The sequence below is a fragment of the Pyxicephalus adspersus genome, chromosome 8, assembly GCF_032062135.1.
Source record: "Pyxicephalus adspersus chromosome 8, UCB_Pads_2.0, whole genome shotgun sequence".
Lineage (NCBI taxonomy): Eukaryota > Metazoa > Chordata > Amphibia > Anura > Pyxicephalidae > Pyxicephalus > Pyxicephalus adspersus.
Genome location: NC_092865.1, coordinates 38190619 through 38208536, shown reverse-complemented (window position 1 = coordinate 38208536; position 17918 = coordinate 38190619). Strand labels below are relative to the sequence as shown.

General features: G+C 36.1%; 2 protein-coding genes across 3 annotated transcripts in view; both read right to left on the bottom strand.

Moving 5' to 3' along the window:
- Positions 1-2584: 2584 nt before the first annotated feature.
- Positions 2585-17001, bottom strand: LOC140336748 (fibronectin type III domain-containing protein 7-like). The gene is made up of 11 exons (XM_072420084.1): positions 16871-17001; positions 15994-16254; positions 14355-14615; positions 12224-12487; positions 10573-10836; positions 9023-9280; positions 8057-8317; positions 6351-6611; positions 5225-5485; positions 4812-5099; positions 2585-3920 (listed from the first exon to the last, which is right to left on the bottom strand). The coding sequence occupies exons 1-11, from the start codon at positions 16884-16886 to the stop codon at positions 3610-3612; spliced, it is 2706 nt and encodes a 901-aa protein (XP_072276185.1). The 5' UTR covers positions 16887-17001; the 3' UTR covers positions 2585-3609.
- The window catches only part of LOC140336747 (fibronectin type III domain-containing protein 7-like), a 25351-nt gene continuing 24429 nt past the window's right edge, over positions 16997-17918 (bottom strand). For both annotated transcript variants that reach the window (XM_072420082.1, XM_072420083.1), the window contains one exon: positions 16997-17125. The gene's annotated coding sequence lies outside the window, so the exon portion shown is untranslated. The remainder of the gene's footprint in view (positions 17126-17918) is intronic.

Here is a 17918-nt window from a genome sequence, read left to right as displayed (position 1 = left end):
GAGACTCTCTGCTCAAAAGAAGGTAATGACCATACACAGGCCCTGCCTGTAATATTGGTATTATTATATGTATTTGTATTATGTAACTTTTTTTTTCTGCACCTTGACTCTGCACAATATAATCTTTTGATTTCTAACTAGCCGATTACCCAGCGTTGCCCAGGTATTTATTTATTGCAATCTTTTATTATACAGGAAAAGCAATCAAATACAGAAATAGTGTTAAGCAAAAGGCACACTGTCACTGAGCAATACACACACACTCCACACACACACACCACACACCATATAGCACAGCGCTGTACAAAGATCAGCAGTGCACTCAACATGAGTCTGAGTCATATGTCTAGCAAGTTTGGTTGAAATGTGTTGATGCGTTTCCTAGTGATCACCAAATATAGCTGACATATAGCACAGCGCTGTACAAAGATGACTGGTGCACTCACATGAGTCTCAGTCATATGTATAGCAAGTTTGGTTGAAATGTCTCCATGTGTTTTCCAGTGATGGTGGAACATACATACATACATACACACACACATCCAGTTTTATATATATATATATATATATATATATATTTATATGTAGTTGTGTGTTTACTCCTTTTCCGATGTCTGCCTTAGAATTTACAGGAGGATTTTTTGTTTAATATTGAATTATTATTCATAATTTACTGGACATTATCCTTCAATAATCATCAGTAGGATGATTTGTTAGGGTATTGTAAAATTTAATAAATATTTTTAGAACTAGGGACACATTTTTTCATATATGAAGTAATGGTAATCTGAACAGATTGCTACTTGTTTGCAATATTCCCTTAATTCATCACTGTACTACAGTACTTAACTGTAATTAACCTAACTCAGGAGCTCCATTTCTTTAATAAAGTAACTAATCACTACTTTTCCTAATATAAAGTAATGATCAGGCTGATCTATGTTCAGTGTTGTGATTTTCGAATTTGGGTTAAATGTAAAATGTCAAAAGCTATAGTGTAGGTGCTGGGTTCACAATAGGAAAATTACCCTTTCAAGGACATGATTGCTTGTTATTAAAAGGCATTATGTGCTAAAGTTGTAGTGTCACCTTCAACATCCTGTACAAACTTTCTCACATTATGTACATATAAATCAAGCACCATTGTGGAGATAAGCCCTACGTCTCTCATGAAATTTGACTTGCATCCCAAAATAAACCTTTCCTAAAAATATATGGTCTGTCATCTCATGAAAATGGTAGTTGCCTGGCTGCTGTCACAATACAATAAATACATGCTGATTTACAAAATCTAAAAAAAACGTACCATGTAAACCAAGATTGTGTGCCCTCAAAATACTATTACAAAAACATTTATTACAGTACAGCCATGCCCAATAGAAGTGCAAATGATCCATCAAATTAAAAGTGCAAAATAGTTTAACCTTTAAAAAGGCTGGAGGGGATAAATGGAATAAGCCCATGTGATTTTTTTCCTTTTTAAATACTTTAAAAATTACTTACTTTTTTGAATGTTAGGAGTGACAGACACATTTTGTGCCCTGGGTTTGTGCTGGACTCAAATTGTATGCCCAGGTAAAAATAAGTAGCTTGGTTTATTTTTGAGTATGTAATGCAGATTATTCTTTGTGGCAAAGAACAAGGTGCTGGGATTTCTTTCTATATTAACAAGATAGCAGCACCACAGATTTGTCTGTTACACATCCATGATGCAAATCTCCATTTCTACCACATTCCAAAGGTGTTTCTATTGGATTGAGATGTTGTGATTTCGATCTGGTGATATTGAGTACAATAAACTCATTATCATGTTCAGGAACCCAGTTTGAGAGGGTTTGAGCTTTGGTGCATTATACTACAGGTAGTAACAATCAGCGGTCGGGATGGACAACAATACTAAAGTACTTTGTATTAGTTGGTATTAAAGAGTCCCAAATGTGCCAGGAGAATATCCTCCAATCCCGTATACCACCACCATCAGCTTGGACAGTTATTACAAGGCAGGATGGATCCACGCTTTCATGTTGTTGATGCCAAATTCTGACCTTGCCATCTGAATGTCAGCAGAAGTTGAAACAATAGAGGCAACTCAATTAACATTTTAAGCACATATTTATTTTTGAAGTTCAGGTGTATTCTAAGATGGGTCTTTAGTTGTTGTAAATGTTTTTAAATAAAATTTGGCTTTACTGTATTATTGCAAGGAAATAGTAAATACAAATTTTACTACAAATAAAAGCACAAGAAAAAATTTATTAAAATAAAATCAGTTTTGAAGCATCAAAAGTGACATTTAGGGTAGTAATGCTAAAATAAATGACAATTTTTGCAAAGATAAATATGCACAAAAAATGTAAAAGAATCTTGTTACTGTCTTCACAAAGCAGATAAGGTTTTACTGATTCTGAGGTATATAAACAAGAGTAGCAGCAGCAGGATTTAGTAAAAGCTAGCAGAGATCCATCTTCATTATGGATTATTTATTAATGTATATCCTGTTTAAAAAAAAAAAAAAAAAGACAAAAATAGATTTGATTATTTTAAAGTACAAAACTTTTTTTTTTGATTTGGATAAAGTAGCAAGAGGTTGAAACCACGTTTTCATTTTTGTCTGAGCCCCATCCGCACTCCCTGATTGTCACGATCAGTGGAATAAATGTCAGTGTAAAAATAAAATTATTACTTGCCACTGGACCAGTGGAATAGAAAGGGAAATCTTATAATTTGGTCATGCCATGGAACTAAACAACCAACTGCAATGATTTCTGTAGTTTTCTATTGCTTGCTTGTCGTTCACCTCCATTATACTGAACAACGATGTCTGTACAGTGCTCATTTATTCCAGTGTTGCTGGAAATGTTTTAGAAATATTGCTTCCAGCAACAGAATTTTGAAGTGTGTATAGACATATAAAGTGGTTTGCAAGATCTGCAAGCATGCAGGTCCTTTTTGCAGAAAGAGATGGATGAACTTTCTTCTCTAATAAAGCTTACTACTTTTAGAGAAAAAAGGGAAGAAGATTGGGTATTCCAGTAGAAGATGGTGGCACCCGCAATGAGAAGGGGTTAGTAAGTGTATTTAAAAAAAATTGCGATCAGGCAGATATGTTTAGTTGATTTCAGTAGGGAAATCACCTGTCCATTCTGTGATTAAGGACTTACCGAGTCCCATTTCTCTAAAATTTTACTTTAAGTTCTGCTTTGATTAATTTCCTTTTAGAGCAATATAATATGTGTCCTAAAAATCTCCTGCCACAATACTTAATGGTGATCTTGCCCGAGAGTTTCTTCCCTAGTCTACATAAAATATATGGTTGTACATAACTGTTAACTGGCAATTAATTAAAAAAAAATTGAGATTTTTTTCTAGTCAGATATCTAAAAGACATATAAATAAAGGATTGTGTAGACAGGCTTTTGTTTATTTTCAATTGGTTTTGCATTCACATACAGGTCTATTGGAATGTAAAACCAGCTGGAAGCAGATAAAATGCACCAACCATCTAATTTTAAATAGTTACAGAAGCATCTTCAACTTATGTGAAGCTGACCAGCCAATTGACATAGTCCCTTGTAGTTGCTGCACACCTGTATAGCTCTGTAGGTACATTTACAGATTGGTGATGAAGGATGTGTAAAAGTTACTACCAGTATTCTGAATCTCCAAGCCCCTAGTATATTGTGCTTGCAAGTCACCTGGAATAAAGGCTGGGTCGCTTTCTCCTGATGGATTTACAGCGATAACTTGGAAATTGCTGAATGTGAATGATGATCGACAGGCTAGGCCTGGTGTTGTACATATTGTATTGCCACTCTCCATCTCCACAACCCGGTATCCATCAGCATTTGGTGACTCCTCCCATGAAATCAATATAGATCCTCCAGATACTACTAGTGGCTCCACTTGTGGAGGACATGGAGCTGTAAATCAAAAGTAAAATAATTCTAATTATCCAATAGCTGGAAAAGACGAAGACCAGGAGGCTTTATTATTGTAACTTCATAAAATCTAGACATAGTAAAATTTACAGATGACATAATCTAAAATTAAAGTACACCTCCAACAAATTCCCTTACTTTTTAGCAGAGGTGTCACCTAGATTTGTCTGAAAATAGACTTATTTTGCGTTATTTAGGCCATAGCTAGCCTTCGCACATGCATATACTGTACAAAACATGCAATACATATTTGGAAGCTCTCAGCACAACCAAGAATATATGAACAGAGTTCCCTCCAGTCCATTTAAACAATATAACAAGAATTCCAGAGGCAGCAGCCTGATAAATTCATTCTCCTCACTTTTCTTCTAGTAGCATGTTCCTTGTTATCTGCATTCATGTAACATTCCCTTCCATCAATCATTGTGCAGATAAAATTTTTTGGATCCTATGGGGTCTTTTGTTTGTTTTTTAGAATTAGTATATCAATCAAAAAGAATCAATATTTACAAAATATTTCATATGTTTTGTACAAAATGTTTTTAAATAAATATCTATTGAAACAATTGTATACAATGTCTTTTGCGCTGACTTGGCTTTCTGACATACTAACTTGGAACTAGTATTCATATCAGGAAGGCTAACGTTAAACTAATTAGGGAAGTGGTTTGTCAGTTAACCCCAAGTTTATAATCCAGGTACACATTTATTCAAATAGAAAATCAGGAAGAAGACTGTACAACAAAGCCAATATGTTGTGTTGGTGGCTAAACATCACCAACCTCACCAGGGCTAGAAAAAAAATATATATGGACAGGATATACAGATCACTTTACTTAGCAATAAAGAATATGACTGAATTCATACACAAACCTGTGTATCCTGCAATAGGTGTGCTAGGATAGCTGGATCCTGCCATGTTGCGTGCAGTTACTGTAACATTGTAAGATGAGCTGCAGGGTACTGGGATGTAGAAGTCCATATATGATGTCCAGTATGAATTCAGAGTAAAGGAAGACTCTGGATCATATCCGATTTGCCCTTGGACTGTGGCCATGTAATCCTCACCACAATGACTTCCATTCCATGATACCTCCACTTCCTGTGGCTTCACACTTCCATGATAAATAGACATTTCTACTTCATCAGGAGGACAAGGGACTGTAATAAATACCAAAAGACAACAAGTTATTAAAACTATCAAAGCAGCATGAGCTTGCATATCTCTATAAATCGTTTTCATTCAAACATGATTTACAAATATTTAGCAGACACTTTTAACTTACCCATACCAGACAGAGTAGGCTCAGTAAATGAGCTGTTGCACTGCTCGTCCATTGCCAGCACAGAGAAGGAGTAGACAGCCCCACAGCTTAGGCCTGGTACAATGCAACTTATCCCTTCAGTTTTGCATGTGTAAGCATAGTCCTGATCAGAGTTTACTTCAGCAACATAGTGTCGTGCGCCTCTGCTTGCCTCCCATGAAAACATGGCTGAGTTATTTCTACAGTCTATGTGGACTTCTCTGTTCTGTGGAAGACAAGGGGCTAACAAACACACATTTGTACATGTTTTACTGCTCAAAATACATACATACTGTAGTTACATAGACATATCAAATAAAGGATCAAACATTTGGAGATTATTTTATTTCTGTAATTCATCATTAATCACAATCACTTTTTACACCTAAGTGGAAGGACTTTCTCCATGAAAAGGACTAACTTGAAATAAAAGTATTGTAAGTTGCTGGCATCTTAGTCTAAAGTCTAATGATATCTAAAGATACTGCTGCATTCAGTACGCGGATGTTGTCTACGTACTGTATCGCCATAGGCACTTTGTAGAAGTACTGTATATACTGTATGTGCACAAAAGTGATAGTAGACTGTAGAGAACACCTTACATGTCTAAATTCCATCCAGAAACGAGGATAAATACCAGCACATTAAGACACAATAGGGTTCCAACAGCACAAAATGATAATAAAAAATGTAATCTTGCAGCACAATTTAGGACATCAGATTAATGACAGTTTTAGATGCTCTTTTCTCAGATTGTGCCATTTGCAACAAATCTACATAAAGTAGATATAACAAGTTTATACTGTTCTACCTGAATTGGTAATTTTCACTGTTTGACTTGCTTGGCACTGACACAGAATCTCTGCCTTTGATAAGGTTTAAAGAAATCTCAGACAAGCATTGGAAATTCCCCCAGGGGTTGAGAATAATACCCTCTATATTTGCCAAGACAAAGAGCAACAACTTCTATTTGTCAAATCATTCCTATTCTATGTACATTTGCTGGATTTCAAAGCTTGATGGATGAGTCAAGATTCTGGGTCAGCCCTTGACAGACAAGGCAGTTTGAAATGCATTATGTAAGAGTGAACTTTAAAGAAAGAAGTACCTGTGTGCAGGAACACCGATGAGCTGGCATTGCTGCTGCATTTATGGCCAACAGCCATAACCTGAACATTATATGACGATCCACAGTCAAGGCCTGATAATGAACAGCTGGCACTGGAGCTATTACAATTACTTTCTAGCCCTCTAGATTCCCTTGCTAATACATGGTATTCAATAGCTCCTTCGTTGGCAGACCATGTCACAGTGGCCGATGTAATGGGACAGCTGGTTGTGTATTGCACATCAGTTGGTACACAGGGTGCTGAGAAAACAGAATATCATTAAAGAATATTCAATTTTTACAATAAGTATAAATAAGCCACCTATTATACACATTGACATAAAATATTTCTCAAATAATTTACACTTTGCAAACGAATTAATGGAAAAATTTGCCAAAGGAAGTTATGTGTCAGCCACAACTTTGACACAAATTAATTGCCTCTACACAGTTATGCAGACCACAAAATCTGACTTCCCACCAACCTTACATGCTAAATACTCGTCCACGATCAAAGTTTTAAATCCAGAGGCAGCCAGACAAAAGCAATGGCAACTTCATATTTCTTCCGATACAAGTTTACTTTAAGTATGGGAGTACAAATTGCAATTGTGTGCCGTAATTTCCTAAAACCTGGAGTCCCCATTCTTCTAGGTCAAAATACAGTTACATTCACCTGGTTATAATAGATCAAAAGTTACATCTATTGGCCTGGGGACATTAATCATTTACAAAAATGTATTCTGAAGCAGCAAAATCAATAGAAAAAATGCCAATCATTACCAAGCCTTATAACTGTTTTATGGACTTTGGTTACCAAATACCCTTTATTGCAAGTGTAGAAGGCCAGGGGGGCTGACGAACAGGGCGCCAGCTACCACACAACTATGACTGTGTTTAATTCTTGGCCAGTCCATTATCCTTTAAGTTTTTTTTATTCATTTTTCGACTGTTTTATTGGGTTCATAAGGAATAAATGTTGGAAAACCTGTTTTTATTCCCACCTACAAATGTACACACAAAAAGCTGAAAATAATAAAATGTTTTGCACAGAACACAGAAACAAATGCTAAAGATGTTGTCCACACCAGACAAAGATCTTCCAGTTGTATTAGTGTTCAGTTTATTACAATCAGTTTATTATTCCTAAACTTTTGTGCTGATTTTCACATTTTCCCTTTGCAATGACTAGGCATGGAAAAGATTCACATGTATCCTGAGATTATGATTGTTTTGTGGGTCATGGTTACTTGGGGCAATTACCTTGTTCATTGCTGTGTTCTATTATGTGTCATGCTTACCAAGGTACCTTGGGTTGTGGGTTATTCGGTTGTACATAAATGGCATTTTAGCATCTGGTTTTGTTTTTTCTTTTTTTTTATCAGTATTTTGTATTGTACATTCCTTGTTCTTTGTAGTATTCTTTGGGAAGAAATTTCTTTCATAATATTTTCAAAGGGTATTTTTAGTGAAGTGAGGATGTAGATTGAAAATTATACAATAAATGATTGAAGTAAGAGACCATTCACTCTATTTATAAAACAGGGAATCTTACAATCCCTCAAGCATTCCCTGGTGGAAATAAATTACTGTTATTAAAACACATGGATCTGGAAGATTCCCACATGGGAATGTTTGAAGGATTGTGAGATTACCTGTTTTATAAATGGAGCCCTATGAGTTTCTATGAGTGGTTTTATCATTACCTGAGTTTTCATATAATGTCAGACTCCTAGAACTGTTACACGTTTCGCCAATTGCCATAACAGAGAACCCATATGTCTGGCTGCAAGACAAAACCTCTGAGCTAAAGAAGAAACCGGTTGTGGTATATGAATTTGCTGCACCACTGCTGCTTTTAACTTCCACATTGTACAGCTGGGCTCCATGACTTTCTTCCCAAAACATGGAAACAGTCTGGTTGCTGCAGTCAAGGTCAGTGATAAATCCTTGGGGCTGACAAGGAGCTGAGAGCAAAAAATAAAACAACGGTACATAAAATGTATGTTATCCAGAAAGAATGACAATACAATGGTCATATGGTATACAATATTCTAATACAATCTGCATTAAAGTCTGTATAAGGTTTATATAATGTGTTCTGTCAGGGAGATCTTTTCTATGGAGGATATTCACTCTAACACAACTGTCCCCATTGGTCGTTATCCCATAAACTTTATTAACTCATCATTGTTGGATTTCTCATTCTTTTTTTCATACTGAAGATAATATTCATCCTCAACACTCTTAGCTCTTTACTTTTTACCTGTTTTCTTATGTAAAACTATGTATTTGCTGTTGTGAGATCACACCTCCTATAATCAATGGACAACAAAATTACAGAAATGTATTTATAATTAGTTAAAAGATTTTGTAAACTTAGTTAAATTGTGTGTGTATAAATATATGTATATATATATATATATATATATATATATATACAATGATGTCCAAACCAAACACTGAGGTAAAGGTGAGTAAGGAAATGTTTTACCCTGCCTATAGGCTGATATCTACTAGTCTAAACAAAGTAATTTACATTTCATTAAAAAACACTTTTCAATAATTACAATTAAAATTACTCTGTAAATTTTGACACATGACAAATGTATTCATGATGATTTAAAAAATGTCCGCCATACACTTATAAACAAATAATGTTTATTACCTACCTGATGGGAATGTGCTAATGTCAGATAAAACACTGGCACATTTGTCATCCATGGCCATTATATATACACTGTATGCCTGGCTGCATTGCAACCCTTTAAATAGGCAGTGAACGTCCGTAGTGTTACAATTGAAAGTTGACCCATTTCCAATTAATGTAGCCACGTATCGCATTGCTCCTCTGCTCTCTGCCCAGGATATAATGCCATCATTGTGCTCACATTGTATGGTTGCTATAACATCTGTAGGCTGACACGGAGCTGTTCATTTTTAAAACAAGAACTAGAATTAGATTATATTGTAAATGTAGTGTAGTGTAAAAATTAGAAAAAAATGCAATTGACACCTTTGCATTGGTTTTAACCTGAGTCTGATGCATTTAGAGCCTGTTTCTCCTAGTACATTGAGTTAAGGCATGCATGTCCATGTGTTAAGCACATGGTGTGCTGGGTTATTTGCATAACAGATTAACCTTACTAACACACCACAATGCACAGTCACACTCTGCATTTGTGTGCAATGCGGAGAGATAAACCATTGACATGACTGGGTTTGCTATAATGTAACCCTACAAATGTGCATGTCAATGACTGCATGCACTATGTAGTGTATAGCTGAAGTTGGAAAGGCCAAGAGGATGCAGGATGCTGCTGTTGAATACAAACAAATAGAACTTTATATGCATTTAAGCTTGTTATACAAATCCCTCTTACATTACACTTTTATATTTAGGTTCCTATGTCTGTTTCATTGCTGCATCAGTTTCCAATTTTTATATATATCATTTTTTTTCTACTTGTTATTGTTTATGCATGCCCCAGTTCTGTACAAATGTTGACCAAAATGCAAATCTGTAACAAAACGGTAAAAATACATATATATATATATATATATATATATATATATATATATATATATTAAAAAAATACATTAGTACATTAGAAACTGTGTTAACATAAAATGTTTTCATTAGTTGGCATCACATTTTGTACAGCTTGCGTTTGCGTGCACATGTTCAATAACTATCGTTGGAAAGGATCTTTCACGATCCTTTTCAATAACTTGAAAACTTGTAAAAAAACTGAAGGAACGTTGTATATAAAGTGCCATTCTACTCAAGGATGGAGAGGGGAGAAGGATAGAGCGGCACCCCGCCGCGCTCTCTCCCCTTTACTTTCGTTATGATCGTTCGTCATTCGTGGATTCACCAGGATGGATCCATGAACGACGAGCACTGTACACATGCCAGATTCTTGTCCGATATCAGACCCAAGGCGATTATTGGACGTGAATCATCTGATGTGTGTACATTGCCTTAGCTGCAAACACAATTTGAATATCCTAGAACGTTCTTCATTAGCCCCTGAGTGCTTTGTTTTTGATGATAGACCAGTTTTCTAGTCGATTTTACATGTTGATTCTACTCCATTATTTTGGATATTACTGCAAAGAAAACTTTAGTAAACATGTTTATATGTTTTACTATAAAAAAAAATTTATTGCAATATTTTATTTGCCATGTAATTCTTTTCTTGTAGATTACAGCACTAACCTGTCTTAGAAACATAGGCTGGGCTCTTTAATGAGCTGCAGTGACGGTTAGTAGAATGCACCTGGAAACTGTATTCAAGCCCACACTCCAAACCAGATATGGAACAGGAGGTATTAAACTCAGAACATGTCAGTTCTTTTCCTAGGGGATCTCTGGCCACTGCTGTATGGTAAGTGGGATGGCTATTGTTTTCTTTCCAAGACACGAGAGCTTCATGTGTCAAACAATCAATTTGAACCTCAACTATGTTCGGAGTGCATGGAACTAAAAATAAAAACATTAAATAATTAAGTTAAAGATAAATGAGAAAAAGCAGAGCATGCCATTGCAGCAACTTCCTAAACTAGAAAGATTCTAGGTTCCCTGGTAAATACATATCAAGAAAGTCCCAAACCACACACCATTGATCTGTCTTCCATCCAAGTTTCATTATTCACAAACAAAGCAAGCTAAGTCTATGTAATCACGTGCAATATTTGTCATTGGAAAGGATCTTTCACGATCCTTTCCAATGACTAACGACTGCATGATGCATGAACGAGTGCCTATTCATACAGCACCATTCTGCTCTATGGAGAGGGGAATGGGAGAACGGCAGAGATCGTTTGTGGATCCGCCAGGACAGTCGTTTGGACGATGGACGACGAGCGCTGTACACGTGTCAGATTCTCGTTTAATATTGGCCCTGAGACAATTATCGTAAAAGAACCATTGCACATGTGTATGAAGCCTTAGTCCCACAAGGGATCAAAACACCTCACACTTGCTTCTTCTTGAATTTGCTTTGTTTCAAACAATAAACTTTGAATATGAAAAGGATCTATGGTGTGTAGTTTGAAACCTTTTTGTAACGCCTTTATCAGGCTTAGTCTTTCAATGCAGTTGAAATGTTGATGCAGTAAACATGTTTTTTGTTTTGGAAAGATAAGGCTAGGCAGAGAATATTAGGTAAATATTAGGAAAACAGGAATTATCAGGATGAGAATGTACAAAGATGTATAATATTACATTTTTCTTGCTATACAAAAAGTGTAAAAAAACATAATCCATAATGTATTATATGATAGTGCAATGTGTATTAGGTGCCAGCACAAGCAGTACAGTTTGCATACTGCCTGCAACCACCAAACACAAGGCAAATATAAAAAAAAAGCCCCACATGAAAACAAACAAGCTGACTGTGAATTTTTTGTAAAGCCTAGACAAGGTAAGAGGTGTCCTTAAAGCAGAGCACAGTGAGATCTGCACTTTACATTTACATCAGCACTTTTTTTTACTTTTACTGGAAGTCCGGTCACCCAATCTCTTTTCTGCGCAGTACAAAATTGGATATACTCTTTATTTACTACCATTGGTGACAACAAGGTCACAGGCAAAACGCGTTATTTACCAAGTAGCAATGCTCAGCTTTGATAACCCAGAGTCTGAACTTGTCAGCTACAACAGCTCCCATATTTCTATCCTCATATCTGTTTTTGACTCTTATTTTGTGCTTGGTTGATTACAATAGGCAATACAGACATGATCTTTTCTACAGTCCTTAAAACTCTCTACCCTGCCCTTCTTAGTGTACTAATTGGTACTAATGCACCCACATGCTGCCGCTTTTTTAAATATTAACAAACAAAATAAAAAGTGAAGATTGCATTACCTGACTCAATATTTGCTATGAAGATAGTGTCACTGCTGCAGTCTGCATTTCGTGCTGTAACCGAGATTGAATAAATGTCTCCACAATGCACACCTTTAATACCACATGTACTTGTTGTTGTGTTACATGAAAGTGTGTGCCCATCATCTCCCTTTGCTGTAACTACATAAGACTCAGATCCTCTGCTGGGAGTCCAGGTTATATTTATAAGGTCTACCGAAGAACAGTCTAGGGTGGCTTTGGCGTTTGTTGGGCTGCATGGCGCTGTTGATACATGAAAAGAACATCAGAGTGAATAAAGATACAATTCTGCAAGCAATTCTCCACCAGCAGTTTCAAAAAATGTAATTGGGCAAATCACAATCTGTAAAGCAATATGAATTTTTATGCTCATTCGAGATATATAAGTAAAAAATAAACATAAATATATATAAGCATTTTTAATGTGTGAAAATCATCTTGCTGTTGATAGCCCTTGTTCTGTATGTAAAATACTAGGTGCTTCAGTTGCTCTCCTGACTTCTGTCAGCCCAACTTTATTCTGTACCAGCATACTCTAAAGCTATGTATACACGTGTAGTGGTTCTCTTGCTTGTGTACAGAGCTCGTCGTCCATCGTTCAAATGACCGTCCTGGCAGATCCACAGACGAGTGACGACGAACAATCGTAATGCAAGTGAAGGGGGGAGGGTGCCGCTCCATCGTTCTCCCCTTCCCCTTTCCATAGCACAGAACAGCGGTGTATGTACAGCACTTGTTCATGCATTGTGCAGTTGTCATGAAAGATCCTTTCCAATGACAATTATTGCACATGTGTACTTAGCCTAAGTGTGTCTAATCATAGTGTTTTTTATTGCAGGCATTCAGTGCCAATTCTAAAATAAAACATGCTTACCTGTCTTTTCACAATCTTCTTTTGTACTCTGAGCTGCCCACACGCAGCCTGGTCTTCCTGGACTGAAACATCATCCCAGCCTGACCAATTAAGATGGCCACCCAGAAGAGGGGCGGAACAGTGACAGGTGAGTATATTTTAAAAAATTGTGATCAGGCAGATAAGGCTATTTTTTTGCAGAAGGGACATTGCGTGTCCCTTCTACAATTCAAACCTGGTTGGGTTTTTTTTAAAGAGTTTGTTTTTGCTTTAACCTTTATTTATCATCTTTTATGAGTTTGCAAACGCTGAGCTTGTTCTTGGATATCTGCTCTTTGGCCTACCAAAGTTGGTTAAAATTTGCATTTTCTTTGGTCAGTTAATGTTTGCTCATTGCACTGACCTTTCCATCTGACCTCCAGCCTGTTGTAACATTGCTTCTGCTTAGTAATTTAGTACTTTGCTCAGGTACTGTCATGTTCTTAGTGGTCCTGACAGTTGCACCCTAAATTCTTCAGCAGGTAGCAATATTCTCATCCAATCATTAGCTCTGAAGAGTCTTTTACATACCCTGCACATTTGAGAGGTCCTTCTGGCCTCGGTTGGTGACACAAAGTATTCACTTCTCTTTTTACAATAGGCAGAGTTCTTTGATTGACCTCTTTCAGAAGTATGCTTTAGACCAGAAACCAGAAGTACTGTATTAGGGGTATTCAAACAATTGAATTTACAAATCCTAACATAGGCAACTTTAGACAAAAATGTAGACGCAATTACACAGCATGACCTTTACCTATGCATCCATAAACCAATATCCCATTAACTTATTGGTATCATTCTAGGGCTGGTATCCTTTGCCTAGAGTTTTATATGCAGATCTCTATTTAACATGGATGCAGAATAGAAAATGTGCCTCTTGTTGTCAAACAATAAACCCCAGAAAAACACTTTCCTCAACTTCTCTGGCAACATTAAAAATTGAGAGCATGTGATGATCATTCCATTTTCTATGAAAGTGGTAAAGAATAATTGATCTACAATTGAAGATATTTTACAACCTGATTCAATAGGATGTATTTCTTACTAATGAAAATACTGATTATCATTTACAAATGATCCTTATACATTTAAATGATGCTTGACCAACTAGCCCATGTGAAGGAGTCCTAGTAAATATGGCTGTGAGTCAAATATCTAACTAATTTACTATACTATCAGTATCAGTGCTACAGCAAACTGTCGAAATGTGCACATTACCTGCACTGATGATGGTAGTATTTGATGTTATGCCATGGCAATTGTTATCAAAGGCTGTGACGGTTACATTGTAGTTTTCTCCACAGTGCAATCCAGAAACAGAACAGGAGGTGTTTGATGAGGTACAAGAAACTTCATGTCCGTCTGCTTCAGAGAACATTACTATATATGACATAGCTCCAGCACTTGGTTCCCAGAAGGCTGTGGCTCCATTTACATCACAGTCTATGGTAGCTGTAACATGCATGGGACTGCAGGGGACTAGAAAAAGCAAGCAAAGCAAATTAGGATGTGTAAACAGAATGCATGTTTTGCTTTTTGTTCTGTAGATTTGTATAGTAAAGTTTGGATGTACGCTTTCATCCAACCCAAGCCAGTTGTCCAGTTCCTTACTTTAAGGCTGTCATTTGCACGCCAAACCATATTTTTAGAAGAATTAACAGAAGAATCGTGTTAGCTGTTCTTCTATAATCCACATATAACACTTACAAACACTGTAATATAAACAATTATATACTATTATAAATAGGTGAATTAATGGATCTTAGTCAATTTTGCCATGTAGGTTTGCTTTAAAATTCATACAGGCATGGGATCATGCAGCATGACTCTAGGAACAAGGTGGATATATGTATCCTTGTATGTGCAGGGAGACACACCAGTTTACCTTCTTAGGTAATCTACCTACCTAGTAATAAAACAATTAAAATAAAATAAAGATAGGTAAAGAAAAAAACAGTATAGTCAACAAAACAGGCAATATTCAGGAATGCTGGAACAATGTACAATAAAAAAAAAATCAAAACAACCCAGAAAACAATTAACAATAACAACAGATTGTAGCCAAGAGAAAGGAAAACAATCACATTCTAGAACATAATGCTTCAATGTAGTATAATGGAAGTGTGTTGGATTAGGGATGGCCCCCACCCAGTGCGTGGCCCCAGACATTGGTCTTTGGCTAAATTGGAGGACCATTAAGAAGTAATCTTGATATATGCCAGGAAGGTAATTCAAATGAATGTACATTGTTCTGTTTTGTGAATGACTGTAGGATATCAATGAAGGACTCACACCTCACACCTCAAAGAATCTATAGACTCTATCCAAGGAGCTCTAGATTCATACTATTTAGAAGACATATAACAGTTTCTCCCTAAAGACGCCTACAATAGAAGGGTCAGGGTCCATGCAAGATAGTTTCCTTAGCTACCAAAGAAATGATGGAGAGAAGTTTTTACTTCCCCTAGTAATACAGGCCCCATGTAAATGTATTACTCCCAGTATAACCCACAGTGAGGACAAAGGGACATGGTTTGATAGATAGGAAGTAGAATAATTGGCCACTGATCTCCAAAACCATTTATTTTGGTACAAACCCATTGGACACGATAAGTCTTTCAATGAACATTGTTTTAATGTAGGCAGAGCACCATAACCCATACTGATCAAAATGACACCAACCCATCTCAGTCAATCAGAAATAATCTTCCTGCTGTCAGACAAACTTAACTGAAATCATATTGACTGGAATGGCGAATAGGGTTTTCGTAAATATTCATATTTTTTCAAATAGAAAAATCTCCTGTCTTTACATCAACATGTGTTTATTTTTAACATATGTGCATCTGAAACTCACCAGATGTAATTTCCAGTGCAGCACTCTCAGAACTCTTACACTCATCATGTAGGGCCAGCACAGTCAAGCTGTAGATTTCCCCACACTGCAAGCCAGTCAAGAGACAGGTAGGATCCTGTATATCCGCAGTAATAGTCTGACCTTGTCTTCCTACAGCTATAGCAAAATAGGCAGCAGCTCCAGAACTTGCATCCCAAGATACACTAAGTGAATTTTCCTGGCACATTAAAATGGAATTTAAATTCTGAGGAATACATGGCACTAGAAGAAAATATAATGATACAATTGTTAACAGTTTGAATTTCTGTCAAATTTTCCTAAAATAAATTATGATGGCCTGGATACATTAGAATTATAATTTCCTTTTATATTTATTTGTCACCAACTACAGCAGACTACATAAAAACATGTCAAGTATACTTGGATAAAGTGCACATAGTTTATTATTCATAAGAAATGGCCTCAGAAAGTCTATGTCCGATGATAATGATTCCCAAGAAGACAAACACACTATTGTACTTGTAGTTGGTGAAGAACCTATGGTGATGTTTGCTATTACAACACACTGCATATTAACAGAACTACTGTACAAAAGAGTACTATACTTTATTAAGGAGTACCACATATGAGGGTTATACATTACACATACGTCTAGTCTCCAATACCATCCAACCATCAGGACCTGTGACCACGCGGCTATTTTATCCTCATTCATCTGACAAGTGCCACAGAGTCTAATTACAAACTTATTTTTAGCATTTGACATTTGGACACAAGGGGCAAGACTTAGCAATAATGATGGGACATTAAATCTATGCTAAATACAGACCTCCAACTGGAATATTACTTATTCATTCAGATTTAACATTAGACCCACCTGTTTTAAATGTCATTTTAGAACTAGCTCTTCCAGTGCATGTCCCGTCCTTTGCCCAGACAATCACTGTGTAATTCTGACCACATTCCAGCTCTGATATCTCACACGTGGTGTCAGAGGTATTGCAGGACAAGCGACTGGCTCCTTCCACCACAGCCACATATGATTTGGCATTCTGGTTGGTATCCCAGTGTATTATTGCTGAATTATTCTCACAAGATGCAAAGGCATACAGAATGTGAGGAGGACATGGAACTACAGAAACACCATTGAAGAAACACTGTTAGTATATTCATTTCTAATAGAATATTTTACCTTGTTTTATAATACTTCTCCACCAAACAATGTGTTAGTTTACTGTCCAATGGATGTTTCACCATTCCACAATTTTTCTTCTAAGGACAGTGGTTTAAATATGTTGATTGTTGATGTTAAATATGTTAATCAATTTTAAAGTCCAAGGCTATTGTAATTGTCATGATTATGAAATGTCTTTAAAATATAAAATAAAAGTATAATTTTACTCTATCCAAATACCTGATTGTTCGTTTTCTGAATAAACTGCAGCCCATGTATAACTGACAGCAGTTTCTAAATAATATTACAGAGTACATTTTGTAGAACTAATAGGATTTCATCGCAGGACGGTTTTGAAGGGTCATAAAGTACTGTACACTCAATTGTGACATTGGATATGAATATAAATAAATGTTTATAATGTCTTAATTTATTAGATTTAGCATAAGGGACAGCTGAGCGTTTGCTTTAAAAATCAATATTGTAACAAGCAAGCAAGATTTTATTAAGATGATGGCTTCATTTTTTTTCAGGTTAAATAATTCACAGACTCCTATATCCATATGTTCAATTTGACATCCAATTCCACACTCCTATCTTCCAATACAGGTTCCAATACACTCCTAGGTTCCAATACACTTGAAAGTTATGTATACCTTAATTTAGGAACTCCTGATTTAAAAATTCTATTCTCTTTTATTAAAAGTACACTTATCTATTCTCCCTAGCCCAGCTTACCTAAAGTTCCCAA

Bases quoted from the DNA above. Each gene is read 5' to 3' on its own strand.
- LOC140336748 (XM_072420084.1), bottom strand. The intron at 14,616-15,993 runs GTGAGTTTCAGA...TGCTTTTTCTAG, and splicing joins TGCACTGGAAATTACATCTG to TCCCCTGCAGTCCCATGCAT. The intron at 5,486-6,350 runs GTACTTCTTTCT...TGTGTTTGTTAG, and splicing joins ATCGGTGTTCCTGCACACAG to CCCCTTGTCTTCCACAGAAC.